Below are 22,358 nucleotides of genomic sequence, written 5' to 3'. Positions count from 1 at the left end.
TGTAAAGCAGCATAATTTTAGACAGTTAACATTACCACAATGTAAGAATGGAGTGAAACTATATAAAACAATCCACTAAAAGTTTGCAAAACCCAGCTCAATCAAATTGGCCTAGTCTGGTTGGGCCTTAAGCCAGAATTGATTGATTTAATCTCAAAGCACCAAAACCACTGCTCTTTACTCAGTTGGCAGAATGAATATACAGTTGTGTTCAAAATAATAGCAGTGTGTTGAAAAAAGTGAATAAAGCTCAAAATCCTTCTAATAGCTTTTATTTCCATATACACAAATGCATTGGGAACACTACACATTCTATTCCAAATCAAAACATGAAGAAAAATATATCAAATTTGTGTTGTTCCTCTAAAAAAAATTGAAGAAAAGTGAATATTAGACTGTTCAAAAAAATAGCAGTGTTTGTATTCTTCTTTACAAACTCAAACATTCACTATATAAACTGAAAAATGTTAGAAGATTTTGCTTTCCTTTGAATCACTTAATTAATATGTAGTTGTATAAGCACTGTTTCTGAGAACTGCTGTACATCTGTGTTGCATGGAGTCAACCAACTTCTGGCACCTGTGAACAGGTATTCCAGCCCAGGATGATTGGACTACATTCCACAGTTCTTCTCTATTTCTTGGTTTTGCCTCAGAAACTGCATTTTTGATGTCACCCCACAAGTTTTCTATTGGATTAAGATCCGGGGATTGGGCTGGCCACTCCATAACGTCAATCTTGTTGGTCTGGAACCAAGATGTTGCACGTTTACTGGTGTGTTTGGGGTCGTTGTTTTGTTGGAACACCCATTTCAAGGGCATTTCCTCTTTAGCATAAGGCAGCATGACCTCTTCAAGTATTCTGATGTATTCAAACTGATCCATGATCCCTGGTATGCCATAAATAGGCCCAACACCGTAGTATGAGAAACATCCCCATATCATGATGCTTGCACAACCATGCTTCACTGTCTTCACAGTGTACTGTGGCTTGAATTCAGTGTTTGGGGGTCTTCTGACAAACTGTCTCCGGCCACTAGACCCAAAAAGAACAATCTTACTTTCATCAGTCCACAACATGTTGCGCCATTTCTCTTTAGGCCAGTCAATGTGCTCTTTGGCAAATTGTAACCTCTTCAGCACATGTCTTTTTTTCAACAGTGGGACTTTGTGGGGGCTTCTTGCAGATAGCTTGGCTTCACATAGGCGTCTTCTAATTGTAACAGTACTCACAGGTAACTTTAGACCTTCTTTGATCTTCCTGGAGCTGATTATTGGCTGAGTCCTTGCCATTTTGGCTATTCTTCTATCCATTCGAATGGTAGTTTTTTGCTTTCTTCCACGTCTTTCAGGTTTTGGTTGCCATTTTAAAGCATTTGCGATCTTTTTAGCTGAGCAGCCTATCATTTTCTGCACTTCTTTATATGTTTTCCCCTCTCCAATCAACTTTTTAATCAAGGTACGCTGTTCTTCTGAACAATGTCTGGAATGACCCATTTTCTTCAGAAATTCAGAGAGAAATGCACTGCAACCAGCATGTACAACATTTGCTGCCTTCCTTCCTTAAATAAGGGCGATAATTGCCACCTGTTTTTCAAAGAATGAATGACCTCACTAATAGAACTCCACACTGCTATTATTTTGAACATGCCCCTTTCAATTAGTGATTCAATTACACAGAATCAGCAGCATGTATGTCATGACTGTTGGGTCTGTTGGATTTCTATTACTCTACTACACCTGCTAGTTATTTACCATGTACAAATATAATTTCTACCAAAAACAGTGATTGATCAGGTTGGTGATGTCTGACTGCTATTATTTTGAACACAACTGTATAAGGGTGATTTGTGCATTGTTTTAATTTGTAATAAAGCTGGTTTTCTTCATGGGTAAAGCCAGTAAGGCATTATTTTTGACCAAAATCTGGTGGTGATCCCCTCAGTATTTGTAATATGAAACAAAAGAAGGAGTAGTCAAAGACAAAGAAATTCAAGCCCCCCCCAAAAAAAACAAAAAACATAAAACATTAATATTATCTTTTTTTTTACATTCACCTTCTTTAGGCCATCCAAATGAAGCACAAGGTCCTCATTCTTTTTGGATGTTCTCCTGTCAGTGGACAATGACAATGTGGAGAGCAGTGCTGACATGATGGCATTAGCACCACTCTCTGCATCAATACTCTGAGTTCAGGACACCTTGGTGACTCTCCCTCAGAGGGCATGACCATAATGTCCTGCACTCACCATCTGTCCTGTGGCAGAGCAGAGCTACAGTGCCAGAGAGATGGCGATTATTGTACCCAGAGCTTTTTTTTTTTTTAATATTCCCAGAGCTCGCTTTTACCTCCCTTTTGTTTGTCATAGGTTGATGACAAAAGGTGTAGATAATGTTTAATAGGCTGCCATTGACTGGATGACTCTGAAAGAAGATTTTTGAGAGTGTTCAAAGAATTGGTGTAAGTACAGGTTATGTGTAGCCCTGTTGCGTGAGTATAAAGAACTTGTAAGGCTTTGTGCATACTGGCTCAAAAAAACGCTGCTCCTAGAGGAGTTTAGTGTTATGCCTGTAGAAGCAAATATTGTTATCCTATGTGTCCATGCACAGTAGGTAGTCCAGAGGCATTTTTTAAGCTCAGCATTTAGAGTCAGAAGAAAACCCTTCTGTTTTGCATTTTTTAGAGTGTCTTTCTGGCAGAAAAAAAATCACTAAACGTTCCTAAACGCTAGCACAAAAACCGCTTAAAATTAGCTTTTTTTTTTTCTCCCAAGAGCACTGGCATTTTTTTAAGCATGGAGTCTAAAGGTTAACATAGATCATGGAGGGTCCCCTGCAAAAGGCACTAATGTTCAATTTGAGTAGGCGTCTGCACTTGAACAATAACCTGACCTTCTGTGTGTGTATAGTGTGTCAAGAGGTTTTAGGCTTGTAATTATTTTCCTTTACATTTTACATGCAGAACTGTACAAGCCATAGATGTTAGCTTTCTTTTGGCTCATTCTGCTTTGTTGAATAAACTAATGCAACTAACTAAGGGTTAAAAGAAATGTGCTGTAGTAAATACAGATCTGTTTGAGTATTTCGCTAAAAGCTGATCTCTCATTGGTTGTTATAGATTTCATAGCACGGGATAGGTTATATGACATCCCCGCACATTCAAGTCATTGCTAAACAAATATATTTAATGTACCTATGTTTATTGTATATATAGATCAGGTTATCATCTTTTTAATAACCTTAGGTGGAATTTATTGTGCTGGGCATTAAATCACCTCTATCACTTTTTTTTTTCTATCAGAATTGTTGATGGGTAATTTGAAATACCACCGAGAATCCCATCACACTGGAATTAACAAGAAATAAGTAGTCATTCATGTGAATGAGTATTAGGTGTCCTGTGGATGCATGGCCTGTGATCTCTTCATATCATTAGTAATGTTTCCTTCACTATAGACTTTTTAATAATATTCTGTGTTACACGTGTCAGGGATTTCGTTAGCCCCTGGCCCCTTATGTCCCTTAATAGGCACGCTCTTCTATATTAGATAGATGTAAATGGCCTTACATTGGCTACATTTAAAACTTATTTTCCCAACACTAGGACAGGTTATTGGCTTAGAGTTTTTTTCTAACTTTAAAAAATTATAGAGAGAGAGAGAGAGAGAAAATATTACGTTTGAAGAATAAAGTAGTGATTTTATGGAATCACAGGTTAAATTATTGTAGATTTGTTAAAAAGGGGCCTAATGCATGCACTTGTGCTTATAACTGTTTACACCTCCCTGACTCCCTGAGGTCTGAGAGATTGGAGAAAAGGTGAATTTTAAGCCTAGGGCTACACTGGTGATTCAATCTCTGCTACTGAGAACTGTTGGCAGTAATTTAATTTGCAGCATATTGATATCAATGTAATGCAGGTAACATAACTATCAACAAGCAGTTACATCTCTCAGCAGACAAAATGGTGTTATCCTAGGTCTGAACCTTTGGCTCATTTATTAAAGTAAAAAGCCTGCAGTAACCAATAGTACATTTTAACCGTGCTTTACATGTATATTTTTTTTTAATAATTATACAAAAACTTTATTTTACACAATAACATTTAATAAAGGGTTGACCCATAGCGCCTATGTCGTGCAGCATTATGAATTTTCTAAAGAGAGAGCTCAGCAGATTTGTTTTGCTTTCAGACTCTCTCTTGTTAATATTGAAAACCTAAAGAGAGAAGGAAGGTGGGGTGGAGTTGGGGGTGGTAGTCACCGAACTGAAGTGTGATTGCTGTGTTAGTACACTATGCGCATCATTGTTTCTTTCTGCACTAATTTATCGAGCAAGTATGCCTAATAGGCCTAGTAGGGCTTCTTATAGGCTCATTGTAAACAAATGCTTAAAAGGGATCGAATGTGAGACCAATAAGAGTGTCAGCAGCTGAGAGCATATAGGCAGAGAGATTGTTAGATGCTACAGATCTCTGTTACAAGTGATTTGTAAAGTGTGTGTACACATCTGCTCCAGGTTGGTCCATACCTAGCCAGCCTGGCAGAACTTAGGTGTTCTAATGAAGAAAAAGGGAAGATCGCACACTACATACGATAAAAACATATTTATTTTATTGCAGATTTGCCCAGGATAAAAGATAAAACTCTGACCCTGTATGCAAAGCGCAGTCAAAAGAGCACAAAGGTGCAGAGCAACAAAGTTGATAGTGTAACATGTTCCTTATTTAAATTATTAGGTCCATTGAGGCAAATGGTAAAATGTCTATCTTGCTGTATATATAACAGGTATTCATTATAGTTATACCATAGTATATAATATAATTATAATAATAACTATAAAATATCAGTTTTTATATAACATATTCAGACTCTGCCTCACCTGTGTAAAATTACATTTGCATATTCTCTTACTCATGGGTTTGGGAATAACTGTCAATAGCAGAGCAGGTGTAGTCTATTGCAGTGTTAGGAATACGCTTTCCACAACAGACATCTTGCAATTTGTCACCTAGTTCAGCAGCTGGGAAATCATTTATCTTAAATTTCTCTTGCTGGCTGAGTGGGTGCAACAGGTGGGATTTACATTCCAAAATCAAGGGATCAACAGGGATTAGCACCACCATTTCCTGAGCCCATATCAGGGAGGATGATTTGTATTTTGTACCACAGTGCTCTATATATATATATATGTGTGTGTGTAACGGCTGCTGTTAGTTCTGTTTAGCTTTATGTATATTTTTGTTTGTTTATGTTAAAGTACTCATTAAACAACTTTTACTTTATAAATGAATGCTAATGTTAAAATTCTGCAGTCTTTTATTGCCACATTTTGTATGAAAATATAGCACCTTGAATAGGCTGTCAAGTGCTAAGATGCTGATGTGTGATGTAAAATATTTATGTTTTAAGTGACATTTATGTATAGTGACATTTCAAAATATATTGCTGTTCCTGTGTTTTTGCATATTATTCACGCTTAAAGTACAAGTTCACCTGGCTTGTACTTGACCAAATATTCCTCCAAGCACTCAAGTGTGTTTTTACCTCCCTTGCATTGTCTGCAAGCAGGTAAAAATCTAGTGTCATTCTGCACATGGCAGCACACTGGCTTTCCTTAGACTTGAATAGAACATTGCTCCTGCATTAAGGGTATGACTCATTCAAGTCAATAGAATTTTAGTGTGTAGATTTGTACTGGCTGGGCTGCAGCAGTGTGAGAGACCACAGCCATCAGGAAAGGTAAGTATGGTCCTTCAGGGGAAAGAATGGCTCAGCTAATTTAAAGGGGGTAAGGATAAGGGGTTGGAGGGATTTTTTGCAAAAAGATGAATGTATACTATAAACTGAGTGAGGTTCCTTAAGGAACTTTAGACAAAATTAGGATATGGGCATTAGGTCATGTAGACATTGATGTTGCTTTCACTTTTTCTCTGAAATTGTTCCTCAAAGTGCACCTGTTGTATTGATAACATTTTAAATTGATACTGTATATAACAACATTATTTTTCAACATTTACACTATATTGCCAAAAGTATTGGGACGTCTTCCTTTACTTATGAACTTTAATGGCATCCCAGTGTTAGTCTGTAGGGTTCAATATTGAGTTGGCCCACCCTTTGCAGCTATAACAGCTTCCGTTCTTCTGGGAAGACTGATCACAAGGTTTAGGAGTGTGTCTATGGGAGTGTTTGACCATTTTTACAGAAGGGCATTTGTGAGGTCAGCCACTGATGTCAGTCCTAGGTGGCAGTCTCTGCTCTAATTCATCCTAAAGGTGATCTATTGGGTTGAGGTCAGGACTCTGTGAAGGCCAGTCAAGTTCCTCCACCCCAAACTCGCTCATGCATGTCTTTATGGAGCTCGCTTTGTGCACTGTTGGAATAGGAAGGGACCATCCCCAAACTGTTCCCGCAAAGTTGGGAGCATGAAATTGTCCAAAATGTCTTGGTATGCTGACGCATTAAGAGTTCCCTTCACTGGAACTAAGGGGCCAAGCCCAATCCCTGAAACAAACCTACACCATAATCCCCCCTCCACCAAACTTTACACTTGGCACAATGCAGTCAAGCAAGTACCATTCTCCTGTCAATCGCCAAACCCAGACACATTCATCAGATTGCCAGACAGAAGCATGATTGGTCACTCCAGAGAACATGTTTCAACTGCTTTAGAGTCCAGTGGCGAGGTGCTTTACACCACTACATCGGACACTTTGCATAGCACTTGGAGATGTAAGGCTTGGATGCAACTGCATGGCCATGGAAACCCATTCCTTGAAGCTTTCTACTGACTGTTGTGCTAATATGAAGGCCACACAAAGTTTGGAGGTCTTTAGCTATTGACTTTGCAGACAGTTGGCAACTTCTGCACACTGTGTGCTTCAGCATGCGCTGACCCCAGTCTGTCATTTTACATGGCCTACCACTTCATGGCTGAGTTGCTGTTGTTCCCAGTTGCTTCCACTTTGTTATAATACCACTAACAGTTGACCATGGAATATTTAGTAGCAAGGACATTTCATGGATGGACTTATTGCACAGGTGGTAACCTATCACAGTACCACGCTTGAATTCACTGAGCTCCTGAGAGTGACCCATTCTTTCACAAATGTTTGTAGAAGCAGTCTGCATGCCTAGGTGCTTGATTTTCTACACCTGTGGCCATGGAGGTGATTGGAATACCTAAATGCAATGATTTGGAGGGGTGTCCTAATTCTTTTTAGAAACATAGTGTGTATATATATATATATATATATATATATATATATATATATATATATATATATATTAATTATGATATAGTTTGAAATCACAGGATAGCACAGGACAGCCCAGAGCCATCCCAGAATACTTATGAAGATAACGGCTTTCTTAGAGCTGGTATTTTCATAGCCATACTCATTCTCATCTATAATATATATATATATATATAAATGCTCAGAACAGATGATTGGTTACCAGCATTGTATTGTGGGATGTGGGCAGAGGGTGAGCCTATCCTACAGGTGGAGGGTACTATATTGGATAATACAGATAAAGGTATGTGCCCACAGCTTATTTTCACAGGTTTGTTTTAGGTGTGTTTATTTTTTCAAAATATTCCCAAAGCCTGTGAAAATAATGTTTTGTAATTGATGCTGTTCATCTATATTATCCCAGTTAATTTTTCTACCAGGATGCACAAAAAAATAATGTTAATTAACCTAGTTTATAATTACAGGTACTTGTATAGCACCATCAATATAAAACATATATATTGTACATTCACATCAGTCCCTGCCCTTAAGGAGCTTACAATCTAAGGTCCCTAACGTAGTCTCATGGTAGGGATTTGAACCAACAACCCTAATGATGCTAGGTGGAAGTACTAATCATTCAGCCACTGTGCTGCCCTAGTTATGTATCTTTACTTTTATTAAAACACAGGGATAGCAGTTTTGAGTGCACACTGATACAATGTGCCCCTTGCAAGTCTATAACTCTGGATTCCTTTCTCTGGAAACAATTCCTGCCCCTTAGCCAAGACTTCTGTGTTCTCCTGTACTTAAGTGTCATGACTTCTCCTCACATGGTGTATATAAACAAATATTTCTCAGAACAGTTTCTTCCCTCTTTTCTCTGTGTACAGTCAGCAAGATCCAAGCAAGTATGTGCCCTGGACTTTCTGAACCATTTGCTAGATCCTCCTAGCTACTTCAGGGGGATGAGGAGGCTCCTGTCAGCTGTGACTGGTGACATTGGCTGGAAAGTTATATAAATGTTTGGATCGTGCAGAGGGTACGAGCAGCAAAAAAGTGTACTGTAAAATATTCACCTAAATACACCATATTATTGAGCTTTTACCATTCATATTTGTAAATGGCTTTAAATATTCACCTAATTTTGGAGGACTTTATTCAGAGAGGTGGTGATTGTGCAATGTATATTTTACAAGGCGTTACTTAAAGAGAGTGATGCCTTTGGTGAACCCCAAGGAAGTTGCTGTTTAGGGTATCTCCACGTCGAAATACCAAACTAAAGTTCTAAAGTAAAGGCAAACCTTTTTTTTTAGTTTTGGACAGATCGGAGAGAAATTAGAATGCCTGTCAGGTTTTTGTTGCTGTCTGTGCCCCTGTTAGGGAGATTTACCCTCTCTTTTTGTCTTGTTTACTATTATAATGGAACATGAAAGCAAATAAAAATCCCACATTTTGAGTTGTCCCCAGAATGGTAATAGTGTGGAAATCTTCCATTGGACTGGAAGGAAGAGTCAGCACAAAAAAAGCCTGTTGGTAATTTGATTGACAAAAGTGCCTGATTTGGTTGTTCAAAGTATAAGCATCTGCTTTAGTAAAACATCCAATGACTTTATTTCACCAAAGGATAGTAGATGTTTCGTGCCTATCATTTGAACAACCACATCAAGCGCCTCCACCTATCGAATCACCGACAGGCTTTTTTTGTGGTGACTCTTCCTACCAATTTGTCCATCAACCTGAGAACCCTGCAGAACACCCAGGATGAGAATGCCTGAGACATAGAGAGTGACCACACTGACCCTGCGTGGAGACAGGTTTTCTCCACTCGTGCACTAGGAAGGCTGCATGCCCCCCCTCCCCCCTGCTGGGTGACCACACCTGGCACTGGTGACAACCAGAGATTCCCTCACTTTAGAGAGATTATCAATTACTTCCTGCTTAGGCTATGGGACAGGAGGTGATGGGAAATCTCTCCAATGGGACATAGATGGTAAAAAAAAAACCATGCAGGGGTTATAACCCTCCCTTACTCTATCCAACATGAACAAAAAGTTTACCATTAGTTCCACTTTCAGTTTATAAAGAAGACCCAATAACGTGCAAAGAAAATAAAACAATATTTTTGCTTACACACGATTGTATGGCAGAAGTCAGTAGAGCGTATTCACTAAGCTCAGGGAACATTGCCATTGTAAAACAGTCTTTTTTTCCTTTAGTAAATCGACACCCATGTTTCTGTTCAAAAGTCCTGAATTACATCTGACTGTTCTACTGATCCATTCCTATAGTGGTACTTTATCTGTTGTACAGTAAGAGTACCTTGACATGTGGGTTTGCCATTGAAACATAGATGATTGCTAAATGAATGTTACTTGGATGTGTTTCTCATCCTTTCAAGGTAGGGGCTCCTTTTTGACAGAGAAGCAACTGTTGTATTGTCCTTTTAAAGGGACTTCTTATTTGCATTTGATTGGTGGAGCATTCTGGAAGTATTGTATGCATTGCAGTTACACCATAGGCAGACTCACTGCTGTGGTAGGGGCTGATGTCCTTTTATTAGAGGGGATTCGCTGCCATGATTTGTATAAAGTATCTTGTTCATGTAGATTGCTGGATCATATTTGGCTACATGCAAACAGTGGCAGCCACTGTAAACCTGTCATTACTTTAAATAGGCTGAGTGACTGCTGCTATTCACATGCCCCTGTGATTTCAGCTGAAAAAATCCACTGATTCTTGCCACTGAAATCAGTGTATGTGACGACATGGCCATGTGAAGGAGGCCTTAAAAAAGTGCCTTTATGCATGTACATTGCATGGTGGTACCTATAAAACACTGCTAGAATGGAGCTCTGTTTTCTATACATTGTTTTTTTCTGTTGTAGTCACATATTTGAGTGTAAAATTTTCACAAATTTAATAGTATTTCACAGGTGACACTAGATTATGAAGAATAACCAGTAGATCACTCACATTCTCAAGGGGCTTCTCAGGTTTATCTTAAACCTGTGAGCCTCTTACTAGGAGAGTAAGCCAACATTGTTATGGGGACTTGGTTTAACCACAGGAAGACATGGTATCACCCCCCCAAATACTCTCTAACACTCTTGGCAGTATTTCTCTTCTCTTTTTTACTGGTCAGGAGAATTTTTATGTATGTAGCAATCTCATCCCAGCCACATCCACCAGTATCATCCTACAAAAGTGTCTTTATAAGCCTCTAGAATTTGCTTTTGTAGAGATATAGGAAGTTGTTCCATCATTTCCATTTACTTTTATAAACAGTATTGTAAAAGGATATTCCATGAAAAGGATCACACTCCCACTCTCTCTCTTTCCCACCTGAGTCCCTTTGCAACTCCAGTATTTTACCATGAACAGAAGTCACGGTTTCAGATTTTGTTTTTATTGGGTATTATCATGATTTTGGTTATTATAGTGAAACCATTCAGTTATAACATTATTCAACTACAGTCCTCTGTATTACAGTATATTTTCTAGCTAACTAAACTTCAGCTAATGAACTCCTTTTAAATCCGTTTTCATATGTAGCTACCTTTCTACACAGCTAAAAATGTTAATTAACATTCATTGTGTGCATTAATAATAACATTCATTGTATGCTTTAATAAATTTGCATTGCATCTGAAAAATATCCTGTATTGATTATAAGGTATCATGAAACGTTTGAGCTTCCAAAGGGGTGTTCATTTTAGGTTTAAAAAAATGAAAAGTAGTATGCAACACCAGGATTCTCTGTTATTTGATTATATGGTGTGCTAAAAAACTTTGTGCTGTGTTTTTAAAAGAATGTTTAACATTATTTCCCTTTTCAAGAACCACAAAGGTTAAGCATTTGGGCAATAACATTTGGTTGCATGGATCTGATCAGCCATTTTGTTCATTCAATCTATGCAGATTTCAGTAGCTTGTCTGATAGCAACTTATGGGAATAGCCAAGGGCAAGTGGTTTCCATGAAGTCTCTCAGAACACTGAGGGCATTGAGGCCTCTACGAGCCTTGTCCAGATTTGAAGGCATGAGGGTAAGGTTAATCACATTTTATCAGTGTTTCTTCACATTTTTTTTTACAGGAAAATAACGTCTTTTGCTTTTAGGAAAAGAACAGTGGATATAAAAAAAATGTACTTAATATGTATCTTAATTTACACAGAAATATCAAGGAAAGACAGTGCTTCAGGATTATTTATTTCGTAAGGATTCAAATTGAAACATATAAAAATTGTAACTCTGCTTTTCTCCTAATATTTTCCTTCTGCAGGTCTTTGGTTATGCATAATTTATTCATCAGAAGCAGGTAAAGATGGCCAAAGTGTGTTAACGGCCTGGATTCTGTTTTGTGTCTCCATTTAGGTGTCTTTAATAAGCTTGATAGCTACTGCCCTGGGATTCTCCGAATTTGGTCCTATTAAATCTCTTAGGACCCTCAGAGCTTTGAGACCATTAAGGGCATTATCACGGTTTGAAGGGATGAGGGTAAGATTACAACAGCAACCCAACTGGGTCCATTTCAACAAAAAGCATGTGTAGGACCTAATTTTATTTGAATTGATGTTAGTAGATCTGTATACAAGAATGGCTCTTCCATTTGGTATACAGTTAGTTTTTTCTCAATTTTGACATTTGTTTCATCCTTGCAAGGAGATTTGAAGTTATATAGATGGGGAAATCTCAGTACAGAGAATGAAACAAATAACAGAGAGATTTCAGACGAGGGTACATCATCAACCCTTGCAATGAGTAATTGACAAAGGTATCAAAATTTCAAGATTTGTGGTGTTTTTTACCACCTCTTCTAAGTTCTAAAGTCATGAATACATTCATTGCAAATACTTTCTTCTGAAATACTTGTGTGTTTGCTAGCTTGCCAATTATTGGGTTTTATTTGCATGTTCAGCTTTTATTCTATTAACCAATTCCGTTTGACAGATTTCTTCTGTGTGAAAATAAGTCTCAAACTCTTGCATGTAATTTTTGTTAAGTTTTAATCAATGCATGTCTTTGCAGTGTCTTTCTCTTTCAAATTGGCTGCTCATATATAGGGTAGACATCATGGGGTTTATTTACTAAAGCTGGAGAGTCCAAAATCAGACTCACTTCTGCATAGAAACCAATCAGCTTCCAGGTTTCATTGCCAAAGCTTCATTGAACAAGCTGAGGTTAGAAGCTGATTGGTTTCTATGCAGAAGGGAGTCTGATTTTGGACTCTCCAGCTTTAGTAAATAAACCCCCATGTGTTCTAATCTTAAATAAATGTGTTCACTTAATACTGTACATTCTAAAGTATGCCTTCTGTTCACTTCAGTGGTAAGGTCCATGTCTGTGCTTGGCTTTTCTTGTAGTCATTTTCAGTCATACAGTCATATGGTTCTCATGGACATTAGATGACTGCCATCCAGTACAGGGTGTATTGGCAAAAAATGAACTCAACTGATATCTGAAAAACACATAATAAAAGTTAGACTGGTTGTGCTGGAAATAGTGATTTGTTCTTCAAAGATAGATCCAGCTCTGAAGCTCTGTTTATGTGTAAAATTTCATGCTGTGCAGTGAAAAATATATAGCATTATTTGAACTGACTGTATGTAGCACTATTAGAACTGACCTCAGTAGGATCTGACCTTTAGATAAACTGAAATCTTACATTATGAATGTCCCAGGCACATTTACATGGTGGTAAGGTTTTAAGCACATTCAGTCTTAGATGTGCTTCTTTTCAAGTTTCATGAGAAAATGGGCCCAGTCATTTCAGCTAAAGCAATTGTAAACCAGTTTATTAACTTTAGCAAATATAATAATGAGGGTGAGGAATGAATCAGAATACTCCAAAAACGTAGTTGGTCTCAGTCACCAGACCAGGCTCCAATTCTCCTCAAAGGCACACTAAGCATCAAAGTCTCCCTGCTCTTACAGGCTATGTGTACTTGAATACCCACAGGTCTTTGGCTTATTGGAGATCAAGCTTCTATAAGTGTCTTGGTCCTGGTGTTCCAAGGCAGGAGTGTTGAGAAGGTTTGTGGACTTCTCAGTTCTCATGTGGGGGACAGCTGCAATTGCTTTCAGCAGCCAGTCAAATCTCCCAGAAGGGGAGATTCCTCCTGCTTCCATCCTTTAGGTCCTTGGCCCTGAGGAGAGGGACAGACAACTTACAGATCTATCCTCTTAGGTCTAGGCCCAGGAGGGAGGAAAAGATCACGTGACAGGAAGTATTTCAAATATTTAACAGCTCCCTGCACATATAACGAGCACGACCCCCTAACAGTTTTGAATAGTGTGGTGAGGGGCTAGAACCTCTAACAGGTCTTTGTTGCTTCCTGTGTCCTCCCTGGGCAGATATACTCTCTTTATTTACATTAAGTATTATTATTATATATCCACTCACTGGCCTCTTTTTTAGGTAAACTTGTTCAATTGCTTGGTAACACAAATTGCTAATCAGCCAATCGTATGGCAGCAACTCAATGCATTTATGCATCTAGACATGGTGAAGATGACTTGCTGAAGCTCAAACCAAGCATGAGAATGGGGAAGAAAGGGGATTTAAGTGACTTTGAACGTGGTATGGTTGTTGGTGCCAGGTGAGATGGTCTGAGTATTTAAAAAGTTGCTGATCTACTGGGATTTTCATACACAACCATGTTTAGGGTTTATAGAGACTGGTCCAAAAAAAGAAGAAAATATCCAGTGAGCAGCAGTTGTATGGACAGAAATGCCTTGTTGATGTAAGATGTCAGAAGAGAATGGGCCGACTGGTTCTAGATGAAAGAAAGGTAACAGTAACTCAAATAACTACTCGTTACAACCATGGTATGCAGAATACCATCTCTGAATGCACAACACATCGAACATTGAAGCAGATGAGCTACAGCAGCAGAAGACCACACAGGGTGCCACTCCCATCAACTAAGAATAGAAAACGGAGGCTACAACTCACAAAGGCTCACCAAAATTGGACAATAGAAGACTGGAAAAATGTTGCCTGGCCTAATGAGTCTCAATTTCATCTGCGACATTCAAATTCAGATTTTGGCATAAACAACATGAAAGCATGGATTCATCCTGCCTTGTATCAATGGTTCAGGCTGGTGGTGGTGTAATGTAGTGATGGGCCGAACACCCCCTGTTCAGTTCACAGTCAAACATCTGAACCTACCAAAAGTTTGACTGCGAACTTCGAACAGGGACAATTTACTGAGCGGTATCTTACCGCATCTGATCATGCGGTAAGATACCGCTCAACTACTAAAAGACAGCATGAGTTATATTATTAAGTCATGCTGTATTTTAGTAGTGAAACATTCTTTACTGTTTCAGCTGTGAGCGGGGTTCCCCTCTGACAGATGAATGTCAACGAATTATTGGCATTGCCCATTAAAACTTTTTTGTAAAAAACGTGTGGGGTCCCCCCTCCCATCCATACCAAGTTCTTTGGGTCTGGTATGGATTTTGAGGGGAACCCTCACACCAAAATTAAAAAAAAAAGGCAGGGCCCCCCCCCCCAAAATTCATACCAGACCCTTATCCGAGCATGCAACCTGACAGGTCAGGAAAGGGAGGGAGAGCAAGCGCCCCCTTCCTGAACCATACCAGGCCACATGCCCTCAACATGGGGGGCTGCTGTGGGGCAGGGGAGCTCCCCCCCAAAGCACATTGTCCCCATGTTAATGGAAATAGGGGCCTCTTCCCGACAACCGTGGGCTGTGTTTGTGGGGGTCTATGGACGGGGGGCTTAACGGAATCTGGAAGCCCCCTTTAGCAAGGGGGTCCCCAGATCCCAGCCTCCCCCCATGTGAATGAGTATGTGGTACCGCTACTATTCACTGCTATTCACAAAAAAAAAAGTGTAAAAATGACAGGAGATAGTCTTCAACAAGTTCTTTAATTAAAATCAAAAATTTTAAAAATTCCCCTGAAGTAGATCCACGTCAAGCATGAGGCCCACAGCCACCGCTGCTCCGGTATGACAGTTCTTAAAAACTGTGATGACATCACAAGGGGGTGGGGTAACTCCTGGCCCTTGTGAAGTCATCAGGCACTGTGATTGGCCAAAGCATTGCACCTGACCTGTTGTCAGGTGCATTGCTTTGGCCAATCGCAATGCACTGTCAGGGAGCATTGCATTGTGGGGCGGGGTGGGTGAATAGCCCACCGAACGCCTTTACCATGCATATGTTCAGTGAACACACAAACAGCCAATGTTTGAGTCGAACTAGTGTAGTGGTGTGGGGGATATTTTTTTGGCACACTTTGGGCCCCTTAGCATCAATTGAGGATCGTTTAAATGCCATGGCCTACCTGAGTATTGTTACTGACCATGTCCATACCTTTATGACTACAGTGTACCCATCTTCTGATGGCTACTTCCAGCAGGTTAATGCATCATGTCACAAAGCTCAGATCATCTCAAACTGGTTTCTTGAACATGACAATGAGTTCACTGTACTCCAATGGCCTCTACAGTCACAAGATCTCAATCCAATAGAGCACCTTTGGGATGTGGTGGAACGGGAGATTCGCATCATGCATGTGCAGCCGACAAATCTGCAGCATGATGCTAACATGTCAATATAGGCCAAAACCTCTGAATAATGTTTCCAACACCTTGTTGAATCTATGCCACAAAGAATTAGGCAGTTCTGAAGGCAAAAGGGGGTCCTATCTGGCACTAGCAAGGCGTACCTAATAAAGTGGCCGGAGAGTGTCTATTTTAGTATATTATGTAAAGTCAACTATTTAAAATATTCAGTTGTATGCTCCACTATGTAAGTTATTTAAATAAATAGTTAAGTTTATTAATTTTTATTTTAAATATGTAGAAGTGCATTCATCCCAAAGGAAACATTACACAGGTATTGCTAGATGCTCTCCTAGGCAAGGAAAGGAATTAACCTTGACTAAAGCCTCTTTTACTATGTGGTATTATGATGATGATGATTACTGTTGCTATTATTATTATTATTATTATTATTATTATTATTATTATTATTAATAATAAAGCCTATTTTTTTAGTATGGATAGAGTAGGGAGGGATTATGGATTCTATGTTTTTCTTTCTTTTTCTGTTTTTTTGCTGTTTGTGTCCCTGCTTGGTAGTTTTACCCTCCTTAATGGGCCCTGGTGATTTTGACACTAGGACAGAAAGTGAAGGAAAAAAATCTAACATTTTGAATTGTCACCAGATCAGGAATAGAATGGAAGTTTTCAAATAAGAACACTTGTTTCAGTAAAAACTGTCTTTCCCCTACTTTGAGGAGATTTCCTACAACTTCCCATTGTGTCTATTGGAGCTGAATGTAATTCTCCCCACAAAAATAAACACACAAACAAACAAACAAAAAAAAAAGCAAAACTAAAGACTTTCCTTCCTTGATCAAAAACTAACAAACATAATTTGGGTTTAAGATATGCTTTAGTTACTGAATATAAATTATAACCTTGGTAAAAACATGTTAGATATTCCCAAATCCACAAGGAAACACTATATAGTATACAGTGTCAATATACACAGACATTTCAGTGGAATGTGGAATGCAGTGGTGTGCACCAGGCCAGGGAAGGACTAACCATTTGGAAACTCGGGCACTGCCCGAGGGCCCTGGGTCAGTAGGGGGCCCCATGAGATGCCCCTGGTACCTTTTTCATAGGCTTTTTTGAGTTTGGGCAAGGACATAGGGACCCCATGATCCCCTATTGCCCGGGGGCCCCATGAGTTGTCAGTCCGCCCCTGCACCAGGCACACAGGAGATAATGTCATGCAGTTGAATTGTACTGGAATGGCCACCCAACACAGTCTCACTGCATCTTGTGTGAATGAACCCTAAGTCCCTTAGTAGTTTAGTGCTGGTTGTGTTTTTGTTTAACACTATATAGTATATTCTGTGACATTGTATGGTGCCTTATACTGGTGGCTTTAGCTATATAAATGTTGTATTTACAGAAGACTGGAAGAAAAAACATAGCTTCTTGGTGATCATGCTGATAAGTAAGCATTGCTCCAAGCACATGCTAAAAGCCTATTAATGCCCTTGGCTGTCTGCCCGATTCTTCCACTGCAGTAAACAACAATTAGCAATATTTGTAATTAGGTATTGTTAGAGGGAAGTTTATTTTCTCTAATTTCCTTTCAGTTTGAACATTTTTGTTCTTGCCTAATTTGAATAATTGCACACACACCAGAATGAATAGGTCTTACATAACTAACAAATGTGCAGTTTTCTGAGCACATACTGCCAGCTAAATCATTCCATTAAACCTTAGGCTAGCCCAGCAATCCTGATGTTATGGGATAATTCATACCGTAGATGTGTACTCCTCCACATTACTTAAACTTTTACTTCATTCATGATCATATAAAGAATTAAACATAAAAGTACATATTTACATATTATACATTTAAAGTTCATTATATGTAAAACAATATGGATGGTAGACACAGCCTACCAGGCCAAGATTTTTGTTTTTCTTTCTGGCAGTGCATGAGGTCAACAGGCCACCCCACTGGGTGAAGCATTCTGGTTGTGGCAACATAGTCTTGGAACACCTAAACCTGAAGATATAATATCCAGACGTTCTCAGTTTCCCTCAACAAAAGTCTCTACAGTCTAAATAGAAAGATACTTTAGTATAATTCAGAAATAAATTATTCATCCAACCCAAATGGTCTGCAGCATAGAGAGAGGTGTGCTTAAAGTGTATGTCAAGACAATACATCTGTTTTTTTAGTTCTAGATAGAATAAAAAATTATTAGAACTTTACTGCCATTTGAGGTTCTGGTAGAGATTCATCCTTGCTTCTTGTTCTGCTGACAACAGTTTACCCGAAAAGTGAGGGATAATCTAAAACAAGGACACAGACAACAATACAAGTCTGAAGGGGTTGTAGCCTTCCCCAATCTAAAAAAGAAAAGCATTTTTAGTTCTGTCTGTGTTGCTTTTGGAAAGTTTGCTCCACTTCCTGTCTGGTAAAATGGTAGCAGGGCTCCTGTAGCCTCTACCCCTGTATTCCTATACAGGGGTAGAGGCTACAGGGGAAAATGTCATCCTTCCATTCTTCCTACTTCCCTTCTCTCCTTTCTTTCTTCTTCTTCCCTTTCTTTTCACCCATCCCTGTTACCCAAGATTCCCCAAACAATACTTTTGGTAGTTGCGGCTGCAATCTTTCTTGGTCAACCTGACCTTGGCTTGGTATTAAGAAATCCCAAAATTTTCCACTTCTTAATTAGTGATCGAACAGTATGGACTGGCATACTCAAGGCTTTGGATATCTTTTTATGTCCTTTTCCAGCTTTATAAAGTTCCATTACCTTGTTATGGCTGTAGTCCCTCCCAGAACTCTTCTGAAAACCCCTGGAAATAAAATCTTTATCCTAATATATTCAGATTAAGTGAATGTTTTCCGGGCCACGTTAGCAATTCATCATATTAAAAGAACCTGTTAGGACAGAAATATGGGAAATTCCATCATCACATCCACCATATATCTTTTCCCACTTACAAGTAATCCTCAGATCTAAGCAACTACTGACTAACAATTTCCTGTAATCAGCATAAACCCTGCGATGTCAGCAGGATGTCATAGTGGAGATCGCAGACAATCAGTAGACCAAAACAAAAAATCTCCTGCCAGGTTATGTCACCTGCAGATCATGAGAAGACAGTTCTTTTTATACACTATATTAGTGAGTGAATAAAGTAATTATTAAATGATAAAGACATGCTTATTGAGCTTCAAAAGAATTTAATTTACAATCCAGTAGCCTATATATATAGTTGTGTTCAAAATAATAGCAGTCAGACATCACGAACCTGATCAATCACTGTTTTTGGTAGAAATTATATTTCTACATGGCAAATAATTTACTAGCAGGTGTAGTAGAGTAATAGAAATCCAACAGACCCAACAGTCATGACATGCATGCTGCTGATTCTGTGTAATTGAATCACTAATTAAAAGGGGCATGTTTAAAATAGTAGCAGTGTGGAGTTCTATTAGTGAAGTCATTCATTCTTTGAAAAACAGGTGGCAATTATTGCCCTTATTTAAGGAAGGAAGGCAGCAAATGTTGTACATGCTGGTTACAGTGCATTTCTCTTTGAAATTCTGAGGAAAATGGGTTGTTCAGAAGAACAGCGTACCTTGATGAAAAAGTTGATTGGAGAGGGAAAACCATATAAAGAAGTGCAGAAAATGATAGGCTGCTCAGCTAAAATGATCGCAAATGCTTTAAAATGGCAACCAAAACCTGAAAGACGTGGAAGAAAGCGAAAAACTACCATTTGAATGGATAGAAGAATAGCCAAAATGGCAAGGACTCAGCCAACAATCAGCTCCAGGAAGATCAAAGAAAGTCTAAAGTTACCTGTGAGTACTGTTACAATTAGGAGACGCCTATGTGAAGCCAAGCTATCTGCAAGAAGACCCCGCAAAGTCCCGCTGTTGAAAAAAAGACGTGCTGAAGAGGTTACAATTTGCCAAAGAGCACATTGACTGGCCTAAAGAGAAATGGCGCAACATTTTGTAGATTGATGAAAGTAAGATTGTTCTTTTTGGGTCTAGTGGTCGGAGACAGTTAGTCAGATGACCCCCAAACACTGAATTCAAGTCACAGTACACTGTGAAGACAGTGAAGCATGGTTGCACAAGCATCATGATATGGGGATGTTTCTCATACTACGGTGTTGGGCCTATTTATCGCATACCAGGGATCATGGATCAGTTTGAATACATCAGAATACTTGAAGAGGTCATGCTGCCTTATGCTGAAGAGGAAATGCCCTTGAAATGGGTGTTCCAACAAGACAACGACCCCAAACACACCAGTAAACGTGCAACATCTTGGTTCCAGACCAACAAGATTGACGTTATGGAGTGGCCAGCCCAATCCCCGGATCTTAATCCAAAAGAAAACTTGTGGGGTGACATCAAAAATGCAGTTTCTGAGGCAAAACCAAGAAATAGAAAAGAACTGTGGAATGTAGTCCAATCATCCTGGGCTGGAATACCTGTTCACAGGTGCCAGAAGTTGGTTGACTCCATGCAACACAGATGTACAGCAGTTCTCAGAAACAGTGCTTATACAACTAAATATTAATTAAGTGATTCAAAGGAAAGCAAAATCTTCAAACATTTTTCAGTTCATATAGTGAATGAGTTTGTAAAGAAGAATACAAACACTGCTATTTTTTTGAACAGTCTAATATTCACTTTTCTTAAATTTTTTTACAGGAACAACACAAATTTGATATATTTTTCTTCATGTTTTGATTTGGAATAGAATGCGTAATGTTCCCAATGCATTTGTGTGTATTGAAATAAAAGCTATTAGAAGGATTTTGAGCTTTATTCACTTTTTTCAACACACTGCTATTATTTTGAACACAACTGTATATATATATATATATATATATATATATATATATATATATATATATATATATATTTTAAATTTCCACTAATTACAGCTTTCTATCTTCTGTTGTTTCGTTTGATTCCTACCATGTACCTAGGCAAACTGTACTTTCATTGTCCTGGCATGTGGTTCTAAGTAGTTTTCTGCTTGCAGTATTTTCCAGGATAGGATGCCCAGTATTGTATAACCACAATACTGGGATGAGACAACCCTCTCCCCTTGGCAATTTCATAAAAATACATGGTATGCATCATCACAGATAGGATACAAAGAAAATGCAGTTACTCGGTACCATTTGCACAAAGCTTATATGGTACAAAAAATAAAATCCATATGGAGGCAAACACCCCTTTAATACACTGCTGAAAAAAAATTAAAATAACACTTTTTAATTAGAGTATAGCATCAAGTCAGTTAAGCTCCTGGGATATTAATCTAGTCAGATATGTATCAGAGGGGGTTGGTAATCAGTTTCAGCTGCTTTGGTGTTTATGAAATTAACAACAGATGCACTAGATGGGCAATAATGAGATGACCCCCAAAACGGGAATGGTTTTACAGGTGGAGGTCACTGACATTTGTATCCCTACTCATCTTTTCTGACTGTTTTTCACTAGTTTTGCATTTGGCTAGGGTCAGTGTCACTACTGGTATCAAGAGGTGATACCTGGACCCTACAGTTGTTGCACAGGCAGTCCAACTCCTCCAACATGGCACATCAATACGGGCCATTGCCAGAAGGTTTGCTGTGTCTCCCAGCACAGTCTCAAGAGCATAGAGGAGATTCCAGGAGACAGGCAGTTGCTCTAGGAGAGCTGGACAGGGCCATAGAAGCTCCTTAACCCATTAGCAGGACCGGTATCTGCTCCTTTGTGCAAGGAGGAAGAGGATGAGCACTGCCAGAGCCCTACAAAGTGACCTCCAGCAGGCCACTGGTGTGAAGGTCTCTGAAACAGACTTCATGAGGGTGGCCTGAGGGCCTGACGTCCTCTAGTGGCCCTGTGCTCACTGGCCAGCACCATAGAGCTTGATCGGCATTTGTCATTGAACACCAGAATTGGCAGGTCCACCACTGGTGCCCTGTGCTTTTCACAGATGAGAGCAGATTCAGCATGTGACAGACATGAAAGGGTCTGGAGAAGCTGAAGAGAATGTTATGCTGCCTATAACATCGTTCAGCATGACCGTTTTGGTGGTGGATCAGTGGTGGTCTGGAGAGGCATATCCAAGGAGGGATGCACAGATCTCCACAGGCCAGACAATGGCACCCTGACTGCCATTAGGTATCGGTATGAAATTGTTAGACCTATTGTCAGACCCTAAGCTGGTGCAGTGGGTCCTGGGTTCCTCCTGGTGCATAACAATGCCTGGCCTCATGTGGCGAGACTATGCAGGCAGTTCCTGGAGGATGAAGGAATTGATACAATCGAATGGCCCCCACACTCGCCTGACCTAAATCCAACACCTCTGGGATATCATATTTTGGTCCATCCGACTCCGCAAGGTTGCACCTCAGACTGTCCAGGAGCTGAGTGATGCCCTGGTCCAGATCTGGGAGGAAATACCTCAGGACACTGTCTGTCATCTCATTAGGAGCATCCCCTAACGTCATCAAGCATGCATACTAACACGCGGGGGCCATACAAACTACTGAGTACCATTTTGAGTTGCCGCAATGAAATTTCAGCA

At 39.3% G+C, this 22,358-nt stretch overlaps 1 protein-coding gene across 8 annotated transcripts in view; it reads left to right on the top strand.

Annotated features, from left to right (window-relative positions):
- The window catches only part of LOC149465907 (sodium channel protein type 5 subunit alpha-like), a 518,022-nt gene that overhangs the window by 452,286 nt on the left and 43,378 nt on the right, over positions 1-22,358 (top strand). For 5 of the 8 annotated variants that reach the window (XM_089673130.1, XM_089673129.1, XM_089673127.1 and 2 more), the window contains one exon: positions 11,613-11,735. In XM_089673130.1, the coding sequence (XP_089529256.1) occupies positions 11,613-11,735 (123 nt within the window). Of the gene's footprint in view, positions 1-11,157; positions 11,284-11,612; positions 11,736-22,358 lie in introns of all 8 variants that reach the window. The other 3 variants (XM_089673128.1, XM_089673125.1, XM_089673126.1) reach the window with 1 other exon arrangement.

Source organism: Staurois parvus, unplaced genomic scaffold, assembly GCF_062004578.1.
Source record: "Staurois parvus isolate SC_StPar_1 unplaced genomic scaffold, SC_StPar_1.0 ptg000136l, whole genome shotgun sequence".
Classification (NCBI taxonomy): domain Eukaryota; kingdom Metazoa; phylum Chordata; class Amphibia; order Anura; family Ranidae; genus Staurois; species Staurois parvus.
Note: the sequence above shows the minus strand (reverse complement) of the source record. Positions and strands in the feature narration are given on the sequence as shown.